Source organism: Chaetodon trifascialis, chromosome 16, assembly GCF_039877785.1.
Source record: "Chaetodon trifascialis isolate fChaTrf1 chromosome 16, fChaTrf1.hap1, whole genome shotgun sequence".
Taxonomy (NCBI): domain Eukaryota; kingdom Metazoa; phylum Chordata; class Actinopteri; order Chaetodontiformes; family Chaetodontidae; genus Chaetodon; species Chaetodon trifascialis.
This window is the reverse complement of record NC_092071.1, coordinates 18,331,732-18,346,412: the sequence shown is the minus strand read 5'-3', so window position 1 is coordinate 18,346,412 and position 14,681 is coordinate 18,331,732. Positions and strand designations below refer to the sequence as shown.

The 14,681-nt window shown below is 41.1% G+C and overlaps 1 protein-coding gene across 1 annotated transcript; it reads right to left on the bottom strand.

The window, feature by feature from the left end:
• Window positions 1–1,325: 1,325 nt before the first annotated feature.
• kif4 (kinesin family member 4) lies at window positions 1,326–13,917 on the bottom strand. The gene is made up of 30 exons (XM_070983021.1): window positions 13,795–13,917; window positions 13,502–13,616; window positions 13,047–13,237; window positions 12,821–12,910; window positions 12,486–12,652; window positions 12,261–12,355; window positions 11,988–12,107; window positions 11,408–11,583; window positions 11,132–11,193; window positions 10,911–11,043; window positions 10,600–10,658; window positions 10,310–10,415; window positions 9,644–9,751; window positions 9,239–9,421; window positions 8,747–8,850; window positions 8,516–8,660; window positions 7,907–8,017; window positions 7,716–7,799; window positions 7,442–7,555; window positions 6,944–7,099; window positions 6,720–6,817; window positions 6,309–6,438; window positions 6,032–6,202; window positions 5,813–5,932; window positions 5,619–5,696; window positions 5,392–5,493; window positions 4,948–5,115; window positions 3,579–3,704; window positions 2,993–3,109; window positions 1,326–2,180 (listed from the first exon to the last, which is right to left on the bottom strand). The coding sequence occupies exons 1-30, from the start codon at window positions 13,915–13,917 to the stop codon at window positions 1,977–1,979; spliced, it is 3,756 nt and encodes a 1,251-aa protein (XP_070839122.1). The 3' UTR covers window positions 1,326–1,976.
• Window positions 13,918–14,681: the final 764 nt, after the last annotated feature.

The following is a 14,681-nucleotide window of genomic DNA, read 5'->3' as shown; positions in this document are numbered from 1 at the left end:
TGCTGAACAGAAAGGAGTTTTTAGGAGTTTAATCAATGCCAGGAGAGGAACAAGGTGAGTTAGAAGAAGAAGAAATGTACTTTATTTATCACACACAGTTAGTTGCACACTACATGCACACAGGCCATGCTTCCGTGAAATTATTTTCTCTGCCTTTAACCCATTCTTGGTCCGTCCTTGCTCCGCGGCAGACCAGGAGCGGTGGGCTGCCAGCCGACAGCGGCGCCCGGGGACCCACCTCTGTTCGTCACCATTGGTCAGGTGGTGATCTTCTTGCATGTTTTTAGTGGGGGTTATTAATGGAGGATACCCTGGGTGAACACGGGGAGGACATGCAAACTCCACACAGAAAGGCCCCTTTTTCCTCAAGCAGGTACTGAAGGCATGGTCGAGGACACGCCATCAGTGCCCACAGCGGGAATTGAACCGGGACCTTCTAGCTGTGAGGCGACAGTGTTACCACTTGTTCCACCATGCCACCCAGTTAACTGACTGGACCAACCTTTCAGGGGGAATAGCAATAATTAAAATGTAAAGCCAACCAAAAATCAGCTATTTATCCTCAGTGATCACTGCTTTTTCAACAATTGCTGTTTCAATCCTGCAAAATGTTACAACACGAAAGTCTCGATCTTAAAATCAGCCGTTCTATCAAAATTCAGGAGAACTCTCAGCAGTCTAACTTGTCCCATTCCAACAGAGAAAACGTTGAATCTCTCAGGTCCCCAGAAAAATCCCATCAAGAATTTCCATATTTCTCAGCAGCTCACACGCCTCAGCCTCTAAGCGGGAACGACACGTCTCCATTAATAACCACCAGTGCTGACTTCTGGACCCAAATCTGTACAAATAACTTCAGCAAGTGCACTAACACGAGCGTACAGCTCAGGCAGTGTGAGGTTACTCACAGAATACACTGCAGCATCTGCATTACAACCACGCAGCACTGCTGCTGGTATTCTCCTCACAGCATTGAGGATGAGCGAGACGACAAACCTTTTGACCTGGACATCACAAAACCTGAATATCACACAGTGGGAGAACGTTCTAGCGGATCTTATGTCCCTAGAAAACAATGTCTGTCTGTCAGTCATGAAACAGCTCATTTCAATAAAAACTGGTCCTCAGTCATCAATAAATTGACCTATGCTACAACTTGATCTCAGACTTACTCTTGTTTTTTGGTTTTGTTTTGTCATTCTTATCAAAACTTCCTTTCCAAATTTGCGCTACTATACAGTCATTCAGCTCTAAAGCACTCACAATAAGCTGGTAAGGGGCAAAAGTAAGTGACACAAAGAGAACAAATAGAGATTAGAAAAATATCAATGCAGTGTTTCACTTTAAGATTTATTTTTTTAATTCAATGTTATATATATATAAAAAAAAAAAACCTTTCCACTAGTGATGACCTGCTAGGAAACAGCAATGAAAGCGAGTCAGACGTAAAACATTAATCATTAACAGATGAATGAAATAAATTATGACACTAACTTGTGACGCTAACACATTCAGACAATGTGACAAGACAAGACAGTTTGTTGGTCGTTAAAAACAAGATCTGACTGTCAGACTTTACTCAGCTCTGGTAGTAAAAGCACAGTAAAAAAAAGCTAAAGGCTGCTCCCCAAGACATCGTGTTATAATGGCGTGTTGAACAGTACTCATCTCTGTATTGTGGACTACTCAGTTGACTTATTACTTCAGTAAATTTAGTCTTTGAGGGACATCTCATGAACTACATTAACCTAACATCATGTACAGGCTTCTTGGTCATCTCAGTGTGAACTCCAGTAAATGATTTCCGGCTTTGCTGCTGCTCAGTCCTTTTGTTACGCTCTACAGATACCAAAGCATTTTAGAATCAACAGCTACCTTCAAGTTACAGTAAACATAGAAAAAAATCACGACATTGACAAAACATTCAAGCACGTATGGACACCTGACGTAAAAAGCCCTACCCTGCTCTGTGCTGACTAAGACTCCTCTCGGATGGGGGTGCACCCAGAGAAAAAACTGTTCTGGAAACTCGTCAGGAGTCTTTTCTTCTTCTTGAGGAGGCTGACTGTCGTTCTGTCCTCCTCAAAGTCATCCTCCTCCTCTTCCTCTGGCAAGATCGGCTTATTGGCAGACTGGAGGTCTGCAGTGGTATGTCCCATGTCTCCTATTTCTTTTAGCACCTACAATAGTGGATATTAATACATCAGTGTTAGTTGTGCATTACATCCTTTAAAGCTCCAGTGGCAACAAGCATTGTAGGCAAGATACTAGAAGCCAAAATAACTGTTACTTACCCCTTTCAACACTAAACTGTAAAATGTCTTTGGTCTGGCACATTAACCACCAGCGTCAGCGAGGTGGCCATAAACATTAGCTAGCTCCTTTTAGCTTTCTAACTTTAATGTTCCAGCTTACACAGTCTTACCGACTGGTGGCTGGATGGAATGAGCAGTGGGGCCATCAGTGCCATTGGCTAACATTACTGAGCTCAATGCAGTGGGCTGAATTTTTCAGCTAAAATCCTCAACTGCAGTTATTTCCAGAGCTGCATCAGTAAAGAGGGAATATTACACTCATTCTGGCTCCTTTAACAGCACTTGTAGCTCATACTCTGTAATTTGGTGAGACACCTGAGGCTGAGGCACGCAATGCATGCACGAGGGAGAAGTTTGCCTTCAGGGCTTTCTAGCTGTCTGACCATATTCTCCGCACACACAGATGACAGCACACTCCTCTCTGGAACGGCAACAGTACGCTTTTCTTCTGCTCGTGCTGATGCGAGGTGATGATTACTGTGTGCATTTTAATATTCTAACCTCTCATTTCACATTAAAAACAGCAACTTTATGTAGTTAATTAACATTTTTTAAAAGTGCCCGCCGAAACTGCCCCACATCTTTTCTTCCTACACTGTCTACATGCATGCCAGTCATTTACAGGGCCACCAAATGGATGATCATTCCTCGTATTGTTGAGTGAGAAGCGAGCTCACCTTCTTAGTGGGTGTACACGATGGCGGCTTGAAGAATGTGGTGTTGTCAGGGCTGACAGATGTGGAGTCTTGAAGAGCCCCAGAGTCTCTGGAAAGACTGTCTGTCTGACTTCCATCCTGAAACAAGTAAAAATCCAAAACTGAGGACCATGCTTGTTGTTCTGCACTATATTTTCAAAAAAGAATCCAACATCTTCAACACAGCAAGGCAAGGTGACTGGAAAGCAGTAATCATCTGTTTTAATGAGTACTATGAGTCTAACAGTCTAAAAACATCAGTTCTTCTTCTCAGTGTGTTCCAACTTCTGATGTTATGCTGGTTGTTGTAACGTACACATGTGGTGTTAAAATAGGACTTAATTAAAGACAGAAGTGTGCTGTGGTCTGACAAGTCCACCTTTCAGATTGTTTTTGGAAGTCATGTCCACTGGGCTAAAGAGGAAAAGGACCATCCAGACTATGACCAGTGCAAAGTCCTGTATTCAACTGAATCCAGTTGCATTCTGTTTTTATTTACATCTTCCACAGCGTCCCAACATTTCTGGAGTCAGGCTTGTAGATAGCTGAAAATCATTGGATAATTTACCTCAGCAGGCACCTGGTTGTCCATATTTCGACACTTTTCGTGGTCACACTGGCAGTTCTCCCCACACGTCATCTTTCCTTTGCGGCACCTGCATAGCTTGTTGACGCAGCGACCTTTACAGGCACACTAAAGAAAGAGACACATCATGACATGTCTTTGCATCATGTGTAACCAACCTGTCCTGAGCCTAACAAGTGGCATATTAGAGCAGTGGAATACAAACAGGTTTAATATGCAGGTTTATAACTAGGTTTGCTTTGAAGAGATGTCACAAACTTTACGATTTACAACTTTTACTTAAATCTCTCAACAAATCGAACGCATTTTTGTTTTGTTTTTGTGTATTTTAAGGAACATTAACACACATGAACAAGAACAAAACACAAAAAAACATGAACAAAAAAGCACAGACTAAACAAAAGCACAGCATCATCACTGCACTGTTCATAACAACACGTAGAGTCCATTTTATATATATATATATATATATATATATATATATATATATATATATATATATATGTGTGTGTGTGTGTGTGTGTGTGTGTGTGTGTGTGTGTGTGTGTGTGTGTGTGTGCGTGTGTGTGTGTGTGTGTGTATGTGTGTGTGTATATTGTCTCTTGTAAGCTGGCCTGCACTGGAAAGTCCTCATCAGTGTGCAAATTCAAATCCCTCTGCCTGATAAGCCTGGCATTCTCACAGTTGCCATATATCACGTTCAAAGTTATCTTATAAAACTACTTCTTATTTGCAAAAATCTCTACAAATCTGACCTCTTTTAGGTTGAACTGTGCTCTGAGGTGTTGACAAGATTTGAATCAGTAACCTGATCAGATGTTTTTCATATACCGCTGAACAACAAGGAACGCCAAAAGACGACTTTTATCTCCTCTTTCATTGCTGGATGAAGGTGAAGAATAAACCTGCTTATATGGTGAAACCTGTGATACCTGGTGAAGTTTAGCCAGCCATTATTGAAGTGATGTGACATTGGATTAGCCTCTTTGCTCCCAGGAGCATTTTGTAACAGAGCTTCAATTGGACTTTGGGGGGCAGTGAGTTTACCTGGTGCATTCTAGGTGACTGATCTAATTAATCACGTGTTTTGCTAATTAAGCCCCCTTAAGACATTACCATACTGCAATACAGGGACAGGGAAAAGCCCACCTGTACCTCTCATGGCATTAGGTTTATCTAGTGCATTTTGAATGATGTGACAATGAAGTGAGATAAAGTTCATTTTCATGAGTAGCCTGGTTTAATACCCTGGATAACTTGCTCTCACCCTTCATGAACGTTCAGTGAGCACTGTGGACAGTCAGGGTCTATGAGCTTGCTGGTTTAACACTAACCCTGATCCCAGTCTTACCCCAGTTGCTTTAGGCTTCTTGGAAATTCTGCGTCCCTTCTCTGGTTTGTGAGGGCACCACTCATCCTCTTCCTTGTCATTGTCATCCTCACTGGAAGACATCAGCTCTTCCATGTTGATGGCCATATTCAGCGGTGCTTTAGCTGTGGTGGAGCGCTTCCCTTTAGGCTTTCATTGGTAAAGAACACAAGCAAATTTAGGAAACAAATAAATGAAATAAGATCTCAGTTCACAATCCCAGGAGTCCAGCTGCAAGGCTCAAAGTCAAATCTCTGTTCATTCTTGGTGCAATGTGTTCTGTCAGTTTCAACACTGACCCTAAAGAAAACATTTTCAATAGCTTTGAGGGAGTAACCTGAATCAGCCACCTTTGACATTAAAAACTGAAGTAACGTACATTACAAAAACAGCCAACAGGAAGGTAGAATATCTGCAATAACTTACCTTTGGGGGAACGTACTCAAACGAGTCATCAGGGCTATTTTCATTGTTGGCTGTCGGTGCAAGGATTTTCTTTCCACTTACCAGGTGCAGCAACGACAGTTTCTGTAGAGGAAAAAAAATAAATCATGTCATTAATCACAAATATTTGAAACAATTTGTCATCTGAACGTCAGGCTAATAGAAAGTCAAATGGAAGCCAGTGATGTTGGACCAAGTCATAAAGTTACCTGTCTGTACTGTTCATTCTGCTCCACCAGTTTCTGGTTCTGTTCACTCAATTCTCGCAGCTTTTCAAGCTCTTCCTCCTAAAATAAGGTTACAGATAACCACCTGATTAAAAATTCTGCCCAATTTCTCCAAAAACAAGGAGGAATTCAGAGCCAAAGGTTGATTAAACACTCTTCAGCTGTTGCAGGCAAACCTGGACTTTGAGGCGCTGGAGAAGCTCCTTCTCCTTTGAACTCTGCTCGTCTGTCTCCTTTGTTTCATCTAACTCTCTGCCTATGGGTTTGCTTTGCAGCTGGTTAAGGAGGTAGAGGACCTGCACAAAGAAAAAAAATACATTACAGAAGATCTCAGAAATGTGCGTGTCTCTTAGACACATATGTGTAACAGGTACGTGAGAAAGAGCGACGGGCACCTTCTCCTGATGCCTCTGCTCCAGCTCCACCAGCTGCTGCTGGTGCTCCATGTCCATGGTGGACATCACATTTCTTTCCTCAGCCAGCATCTTCCTTAAATCTTGTCCATTCCCTTTCTCCTGCTTGACTTCGCTCTCCAGCTTGGAACTGGTTATTTTAGCAGACACCAGCTACACAGAACAGAAAACTTGATGTTTCTTAAAATGCAAACACCAACAAATGTGCGCTCTACTTTTAACGCACAGGTGTGAATATAGAATAATGCATTTGGTTCACCTCAGACATCAGGACCTTCAGGGCACACTTGGCATCGACTATGCTTATGATGCCATCTATGCGTTGTTTCAGACGCCCCTCGCCATCTGCGACGAGAACTTTCTGCTGGAGGTCAGCGATCTGAGCATTCCTGTTAACATACAAATCATTGCAAATCTTAACAAGCCCTGCAAAAAGATATTACATCTGTGTTTCCTGTAGATGTTTTTGTCAAACTGACATTGTGGTTTGAAAGGGTCTCAATGACCTGGAACAAAAGCACATATTGTTGTCTCTGTTAGTCATTAAATGTTGCGGAGATGAGAACCATCAGCTACTGATGGGAAGCAGACTGATGAATGCTGGGCACATTTAAAGATGGACATTTAAAAACTGTTTCAGACCATGACTGAGCTGCCTTATCAGACTCACCTGAGACCTATCTCTGTCTCCAGGTTCTCCACCTGTTTGGTCAGAGGTGCTTCCAGCGCCCCATGGCTCTCCAGCTCAGACATGATCAGAGTCCGCCGCTGCAAAGAGAACAGCACACAGCAAATGACTGATTCTTTGTAACATTTCCTCTTTGCTGGTGCACTGGATGTCTCGCTGATTCTCAACTTTGTACATATTCTCATAGGTGGGAATTTCCATCTTACCCTGATTTTGGCAGTGGGTCGCTCCCCTGACTCCATCTGCTGTTTGAGGTGGCTGATCTCCTGAGCCAAGACCTTCCTGTCCTCCAGCAGATCGTTGAGGTGGCGCCGAGCCTCCTCAGTGCTGACCATCACCTCCACTTCGTTGAGAAACCAGGTCTGATGACATGAATACAATTAGAAAGTTGGGTATGTTCACATACGGACAACACATTCTGTCATCACATTCTCAAAGTAGAAATTTGTCATTACTCTTGAATACAGATAAACATTTCACACCTTCAACTTATCTGCACCCTCTCAAGCTTCATGTTATATCAGTAATAATTAGAGATGCACCAATATGGAATTTAAGGCCCAATATAATCATCTGTTTGCTGTGGCTGAAGACATCGGATTTCAAGTTTATGTCTGGCTTGGGGCTAGGGCCTGAGTTAAGTCTAGCAGACTGCATACAAGTCTTTGTAGCTACAGAGCTGCCATGGGACCAAGTCTGACTACCTTTATTCTCGCAGCAGGTCCCTCTTTTCCTCTGTTTTGAGTATCTTTGCGTTTTTCTGCCACCTCACTTCTCTTCTGTAGGGCATCTTTCAGCCGCTTGTTTGCAGCTGCAGCCTGTGGAAAAAAAAAAACTCGTCATAAGCTGCTTTCCAGTTTCACTGTTTCTTCACACCTTTAAAATCTGAAATATATTTACTGTTTTACATATGCTGAAAAAATGAAAACCGGCATTCTAGATCACATAAATGAAAATGAACAGACTAAGAGGCCTCACCTCCTCAGTTTTACGGCGCAGAACATTGGCCTGTTTCTGGAAATCCCTCTCGAGTTTAATCAACTCGTACTGCCGTTTACGATCCTGTGAATTGGATAAAGATAAAATGTATAGGTCACAAAGCCAACAATGCTCAATTATTAGTGAGTAACTTCATGAATAAAATGTTGATCAACATGATCTTCACATACCTTCTCCTTCAGCTGCAGCACCTCTCTGTCCTTCTTGCTCTTCCAGTGTCTGAATTTGTCAGAGTCCTCCCTCATCTGCCTCATCAGCTGTGTCCGCTGGGTCTTCATGGCCTGTGAGAACACAGGGTTACTGTGTGCTTGGTTTTGGCATCTGTGCATTACACTGAAAACAAGTACTGTTGAATATGAGCAACGCTCTATGCCAACTCAGTGCACATGATGATTACCATGTGATAAAAGCTGAAAAATGTTTTATATTTTTGGTCCTTACAAGAATTTTATCTGCCCACAACGTTCTGTACGCTCGAGTGAATGACCGAACAGATCAAAGATTCCGTGAAGTCGCTGCTACTTGTGACATTAACAAACTAGAATAACAAGAACATTTATAGTATTGCTAAAATACTGTAATATACCATGCATACTATACACATTGTGATGATGTTCTGATAAGGTGTCTGATAATCTCATCAGGGATAGGTCACGAGATGGTATGACGCTTTAACAAAATTCATAGAAAAACTCTCTGTTGGTCAAACACTGATGCACCCCTCATCATCCAAGGAACTCAATAAAAGTAGGAATAAAATAGTAGTAGTGATGGGTTACCTGGATCTCCTGCATGAGCTTGCTGACTTTCTGAACAGAGGACTCTTTGAGTTTCAGCAGTTTGGACTGCTCAAGAAGCTTCCTCTTCATGTCTGAGAGCTGGCCCTCAAGCTCCTGCAGTCTCTTCCTCCGCTGCTCACTAAGCCTACAAGAAGGTGATGCGTGCACTGAGATTACTTTTATGTAAAAACAAATATTAGTGCAGGCATACTGCACTTTGCCACTTCATACTTTGCCTGGTTCGTGTCTTTCTTTGCAGACTGAAGTGCCAAAACCAGGTCGTCTTTCTCTTTCTGCAGCGAGTCCACTGCTGACTGGAGATCGTGTACATTTTTCTGTAGGACAAAGTGCCCAGAAGATGAAAACTTCGCCATCATGTCTCAACAGTACAAAAATGTGGCTCATAAGAAATTTAATTACACACAAAAGGACGATGCTTTAAACTTAACCTGTCAGCTCTGACAACAGTAGTTCTCCAACTAAAGGGGAACAACTTGACAATGACTGTCTTACAGGAACATAGTACCATAGATATTAGGGTAGGACAATACGTAAAATTTTCCAACCAGCCACCATCACCATATCACTAACCTAAGACAAGCTCAACTGCCTGATTAACTCATCATAAAACACACTTCATTCAGACTTGACAGAAAAAATAAATCAATAAAACCACACTCATGTGTTGCAAAATCCATGTCCATATCTACAAATTTCTCTTACCTGGTGCTCCGACTGCATCGGCTCCAGCTGAGGGTCATTCTGGCACATTTTCTTCACAAAAGCTTCCTTCAGGCTCAACACTTTGTTCAGGTCGATCAGCTCCTTGGAGAGCTGGGCCTGCCGCAGAGCATGACGGGTCGTGAAGGCCTCCGGGGAGTCCTTATCAGCATTGGCAGTGATGTCCTGTTAAATGTGTTACAGGTGGGAATCAATGTGTGCAGCAGAAGGAATATGTTAGCACAGTATGTTTGGTAAAAAATACTTAGGAAGACCATTTATAGAACGGTACAGCAAGTGTGCGTTCATCTGATGGAGAGCAACACAACACTACTGATTTCTCAATTTAGTAAAGAATCTTTGATATTAACCATCATCTGATTATGACATAACCACATTTTAACGTACTGATGGGGACTCATCTGCTGCAGTTTTACTGCCATTCCCAGACACCTCAGCTCCATCCTCTCCTGCAGCCATAGCGTCAATGGAGGCGGCGATGCCTGCGCTCTCATTCTTAAAAAAAAAAGACAAAAAATAAAAATAAATAAATAGTAACCCATGAAATTCTCTATCATCATATAATAGAAACTTAAACAGTTAATCCACCAACCTCACAACCTCAATACTTTACATTTTTATCTGCACTATAGCAATATTGCACAACATTTATTTATATTTACAGTATATTTACATTTATGTTTAGTTTTTTCTTGTATTCACTGGTGCTTTTTCTGTATATATATTTCTTGTCACTTTTTGTTTACTCTTTTTAATTCTTGTATACATTCTATGCTTGTCTGTATGTTTTTTGTTCATTGTTACTGCAACAAAACAATTTTCCAGATTGGGATCAATAAAGAAGCAGTCTAAAATCTAAAGTCTAATCGTTGGATTTAAACTTGTTCTACTTGCTAAAATAAAAAATAAAAAAAATAAAATAATTTTCACCATCACATTCATTAAATTGAATCAATTTAGTCTATAACAAGTCGAACATAAAGCCTGATGTAAATTTCAGCATGACGACACTGCTGTCTGCTGGTGGATTACAACGCAAACTGACTTGTGTACCTTGAGCTCCAAGATGATGTCTTGCAGGTTTCTCATCACCTCAACGTTATCCTTCATCTCCTGGTCGTCCAGTGTTTCCAACACTTTCTCAAGATCCACTGTACAACTGAAATAAAGGTAAGTATGGAGTGGGGCTCAATATGATCGTTGTGGCCGTGGCAAACAAGACAAAGCTGAAATCATGAATGCTAACATATTAGAAATCAAAGAAAGCTTTAGAACAAGAACAGGATGAGTATTTTGTGTCCACTTGGTGAAGCTCTGCTGGCTCCATGCTTTTGGAAACTTACGCCGCGTGGTGCCGCAGTTGTTCCAGTTTGCTCTGTAGTTTCTCATTTGCTTGCTCTGTCTGTAAAGTGAGCACAATATGATTAACATGATGGATGGAAAAAGTGAAATGTGACAGAAAGGACTCGTGAAAAGATAAACTCTAGACTGTGCCAGTCAAGTATATCCTACCAGCTCATGTTTTGCATTAATGCCGATTTCAATTGTCTTTTTTTTCTACCCGTGAGTACAAACAAGACACATCATCTCTCATAGCAACAGTTTTCTCGTTAGCCTTCAACAATGACTGTGGAGGAAGGATTGTCTGGCTCACCATAATGATTTTCTCAAACATGAAAGCAGTCTGTCCGGCTGCCTCACTCAGCTCCCTGCTTAGCTTATTGTTCTCATCCTGCAGAGAGCGGTTCCTTTCCAGCAGCTTAGTCACATTCTCTGCTGACTCTGGCCTGTAACAGAGGGACTGAGTAACCGTTATGGCCTTTTGTTATGGGTAACAGGTACCCTGGGATGCATCTTAGGAAATCTGTGTCTTACCCAGAGAGTGCTGGAGCTACTCCTCCACGTGCATGAAGTAGCATCACTTGCAGCTCTTGAACCTAAATTTATGAATCAAGACATCTATTACATTTCAAATAGAAGAAGGACGGTGTGTATCATACACTTTCTGTCCTGTGAATCTTTGATCTCTTTCCTTAGCAGTAATCTATACAAACAAGATTTCCAACATGTAACCAAGTAACTGAACTGCAATTTGCAGCACTGTTACATAAGTCAATGACAGTATTGAGATCTGACTGAAAATTGTTGTACCTGTTGTTTTAAACGGTTCATTTCTGCAGCTCTGGGGTCAATGTTGACAATAGGTTTGTTTTTAATCTTGCGAGCTCTGTCAGCATATCGCAGTGTGTTGATGGTCTCTTCCATGTTTGAGTCTGCAGGACTGATGCACGCAATCATCAAAGTGTGGCTATTGCCCCCCAAAGAGTCTGATGAAACAAACAGGAAACGGTTCACAAAAGCATTTTGTAAAATTATTCTGCAGTCATTCATTATGTTACACTGGTGCAGCTTCTAATGCCTGCCTGTGTTGATGTATATTAACCAGCAATCGTGCCATTTAAAACATATAAAACTAGACGTGTATGCAGACATGTACATGTACCAACATTACACATAACAAAATGAACAGATCATGAAAAAAGCTTCATTTTATGGTAACAGAACAGATGCAGCCATGAAAGACTTTCACATTAGACAATCAAAGCAGAAGAAAACTATATGCTTTCCAAATATGATTTGCTCATGTTTGAAGGCCCTCAAAGTGAGGACGATATCTGAGCCTGCCCAAATGACCACTAAGTAACTTCTGAACATCTAAATCAAAGCCTACCTTGTAGCAGGCGGGTGAGCTTGGAGTCTCTGTAAGGAACAAAGGCATTTTTCTTGCTTTCATCCCCCAAGGCACTGATCACATTACCCAAAGACAAAAGGCCGCGATTGATGCTGATGCCTGAAGATGAAAATGAATAGCATCCAAACAGAAATGCTGTTATCAAGCACATCTTTACAAGACAAAGAGACAACACAGCAGTGTCATATAGTACAGTATATATCATTGGGAACTTTTAACCAACAAATTCAAGGAAAAACATATTCTGCTTACCTTCCTTTAAACGATCACCCTCTGCTTTGGTTTTCTTTTGCCTTTCTGAACCAGCCAGATCCACGAGGTGCAACTTTGAAACAACTGAGTCCACTCTGCAACAAAACAATACACAAATATTCAAGCTGTAGAAGATACTGCTTTCAAAATGTTGTTTTGTGAGCCACAGAATCTGGACCTGCACATACTAATACTAATATTAGCTGAAATTACTAGACAACTGACTTGTCTGTCCCTCTGCGCTGCTCCAGAGTGATGGTGAAGATCGCATGTGAGCGTGAAGAAGCGGCATTCATTGCTGTGGAACCCACAGTGCGAGCAGAATTTCCAACCTCCAGACAACTCACCATCTCATGGGCAGTGAACACTTTCCTCTCAGTTAAACCCACAATCTGGATGGAAAATAGCATACTTTCAACAAAAACAAAAGCTGACAGATCATCATATCTAAACATGTAAGGATTCAAAAAAATTGCCACCAAGCTATAAAATTAGACATGGATGATCAAAGCAATGTGACAATACATGCATTAATTCTTGTCAACATGTCAGTCGCTCACCTTAATACCCTCTTTTGGGTCTTCCCGAATGCTGATGGCAGGTTTATCTTTAGATGTACACAGCAAGTCCAATATATCTTCATTATAGATCTATAAACAAAAGGAAGAAAGCTTACTTTAAAAGGCCATCAAGCAATGAAATAACCTTTCCTGGATGCCAAGAAACACGATATATGTCTAAATTACAGAAAAAAAATATCTACATAGTGTTAACATGTCCACCAACCTCCAGATAGGATACTGTCAGACAGAATTCACTGTCTGTCCTCTTGTCTATTTCCTCAAAGATCCTTCTGATAACTCGTGGAATAACTCCAACTGAAGGATCATTTTCTTGAGCTGATGTGTATGTTCCCCCCATGGAGAAGGTCTTCCCTGATCCCGTCTGCCCGTATGCAAGTACTGTGGCATGGTAGCCTACAAAAAACAGGACAATTTAGTGAGTATACAAATATTAAAATATCATCAATAACATCTTATCATGTATCTTATGTGTTTTTCATTTGTGTGCAGCCAATGGTAAGTGCAGTCTCCACTGAAGTGTCTTATAGCAAAACCATGAATCACAAACGGTTCTTATGTCACAGATCCCACACTGTCACCTCCCAGGATGGGTGTAAAAACAAAAGGACAATTATCTTACGAGATTCAATAAATCATCATGTTAAAAACTATAGCTACCTTTGAAAAGTCCAATCAGTAAGGATGACACAGCTGAATTGAAGACTTCTTCTTGTTCAGCAGTGGGATCAAAAACATAATCATAAGTGAATGCTTTCTCTGTGCCAATGATGACCTGAAAAGGAACAACAATATAGCAAGTTTTACGTACTGTAACTGTAAAGTAGTTTAATTGCATTAAATTAAAAAAAAAAAAAAAAAACACAACCCAAACACATTATACCCACATGGATATAATGGACTTTGCACAAAACATTACTCTGAAACAGACTAAGCTGTTGTTGAGAACATACCTGTGGCTCCCCAGGCACAAAAGTGAGACAACACTGACATCCCTCACTGATTTCTTTAGGTACCAATGGGCGACATCGCAAGGCAACCCGCACTGGGATCACCTTATCATCCTCATTTGTCATGATGCAATGCCCCTATATTTAGACAAAATATTTTGATAAACTTTCATTTTCAATAAGAGAAAACAGTAAAATCAAATAGTGCTGACACTGACTGCAATGGTAGATGTTGAGATACAGTGGTTCATGACAGCCCTGTGATGTATAGTACTGAACCTAGTCAGCTTGGTACGTTATGGTCCAGACTTCAGTCAAGACAGTTACAAACCGAACTAGATTTACATAGATTTACTTATGCTCTACTAAACTATTTTATTATGGAGTATCTCTGCCTCTAGTGTTACTCAGTCGACGTGTCTCCATGATACACAGATCAGTTAGCTATAATGCTAACGTTGACTATCATTAACATTAACGTCAATGAAGGCACACCACAAAACTACTACCAATTTTATGATTAGCAGCCACTGAAGTGCCATTTTTGTTGCATTAAGAACAATACCGATGGGCAAAGGGGCCGTCTTCAACACAGCTGTCGGATGATAATTACGTTAAAGCTGGCGTTAGTTTACAATAAACTATGTTAGCTAGCTGCAGTTATTAGCAAAACGGTGACATTAACGATAACGTTACCTTGTCACGGTTCCTCCAGGACCAAATGTCACAAAAACTGCATTCACCAGTTCTAGCTGATAAAGAACAGCACTACTATCGGACGCTCTTAATAAAACTTTACTTGTTGCAGCTTTTTTGATTAACTTTCGTCCTTTGTCCGTGAACCAATATCTATGAGACCAATGTTGTTACTGCCCGCCACTTTCAAACAC

Excerpts from the sequence above, each read along its gene's own strand:
- kif4 (XM_070983021.1), bottom strand. The coding sequence starts at position 13,917 with ATGACAAATGAGGATGATAAGGTGATCCCAGTGCGGGTTGCCTTGCGA. Across the intron at positions 7,100-7,441 it reads GACCTGCTGCGAGAATAAAG|ACCTGGTTTCTCAACGAAGT; the intron begins GTAGTCAGACTT and ends TCATGTCATCAG. Across the intron at positions 5,494-5,618 it reads AGAATGAACAGTACAGACAG|AAACTGTCGTTGCTGCACCT; the intron begins GTAACTTTATGA and ends TTTCCTCTACAG.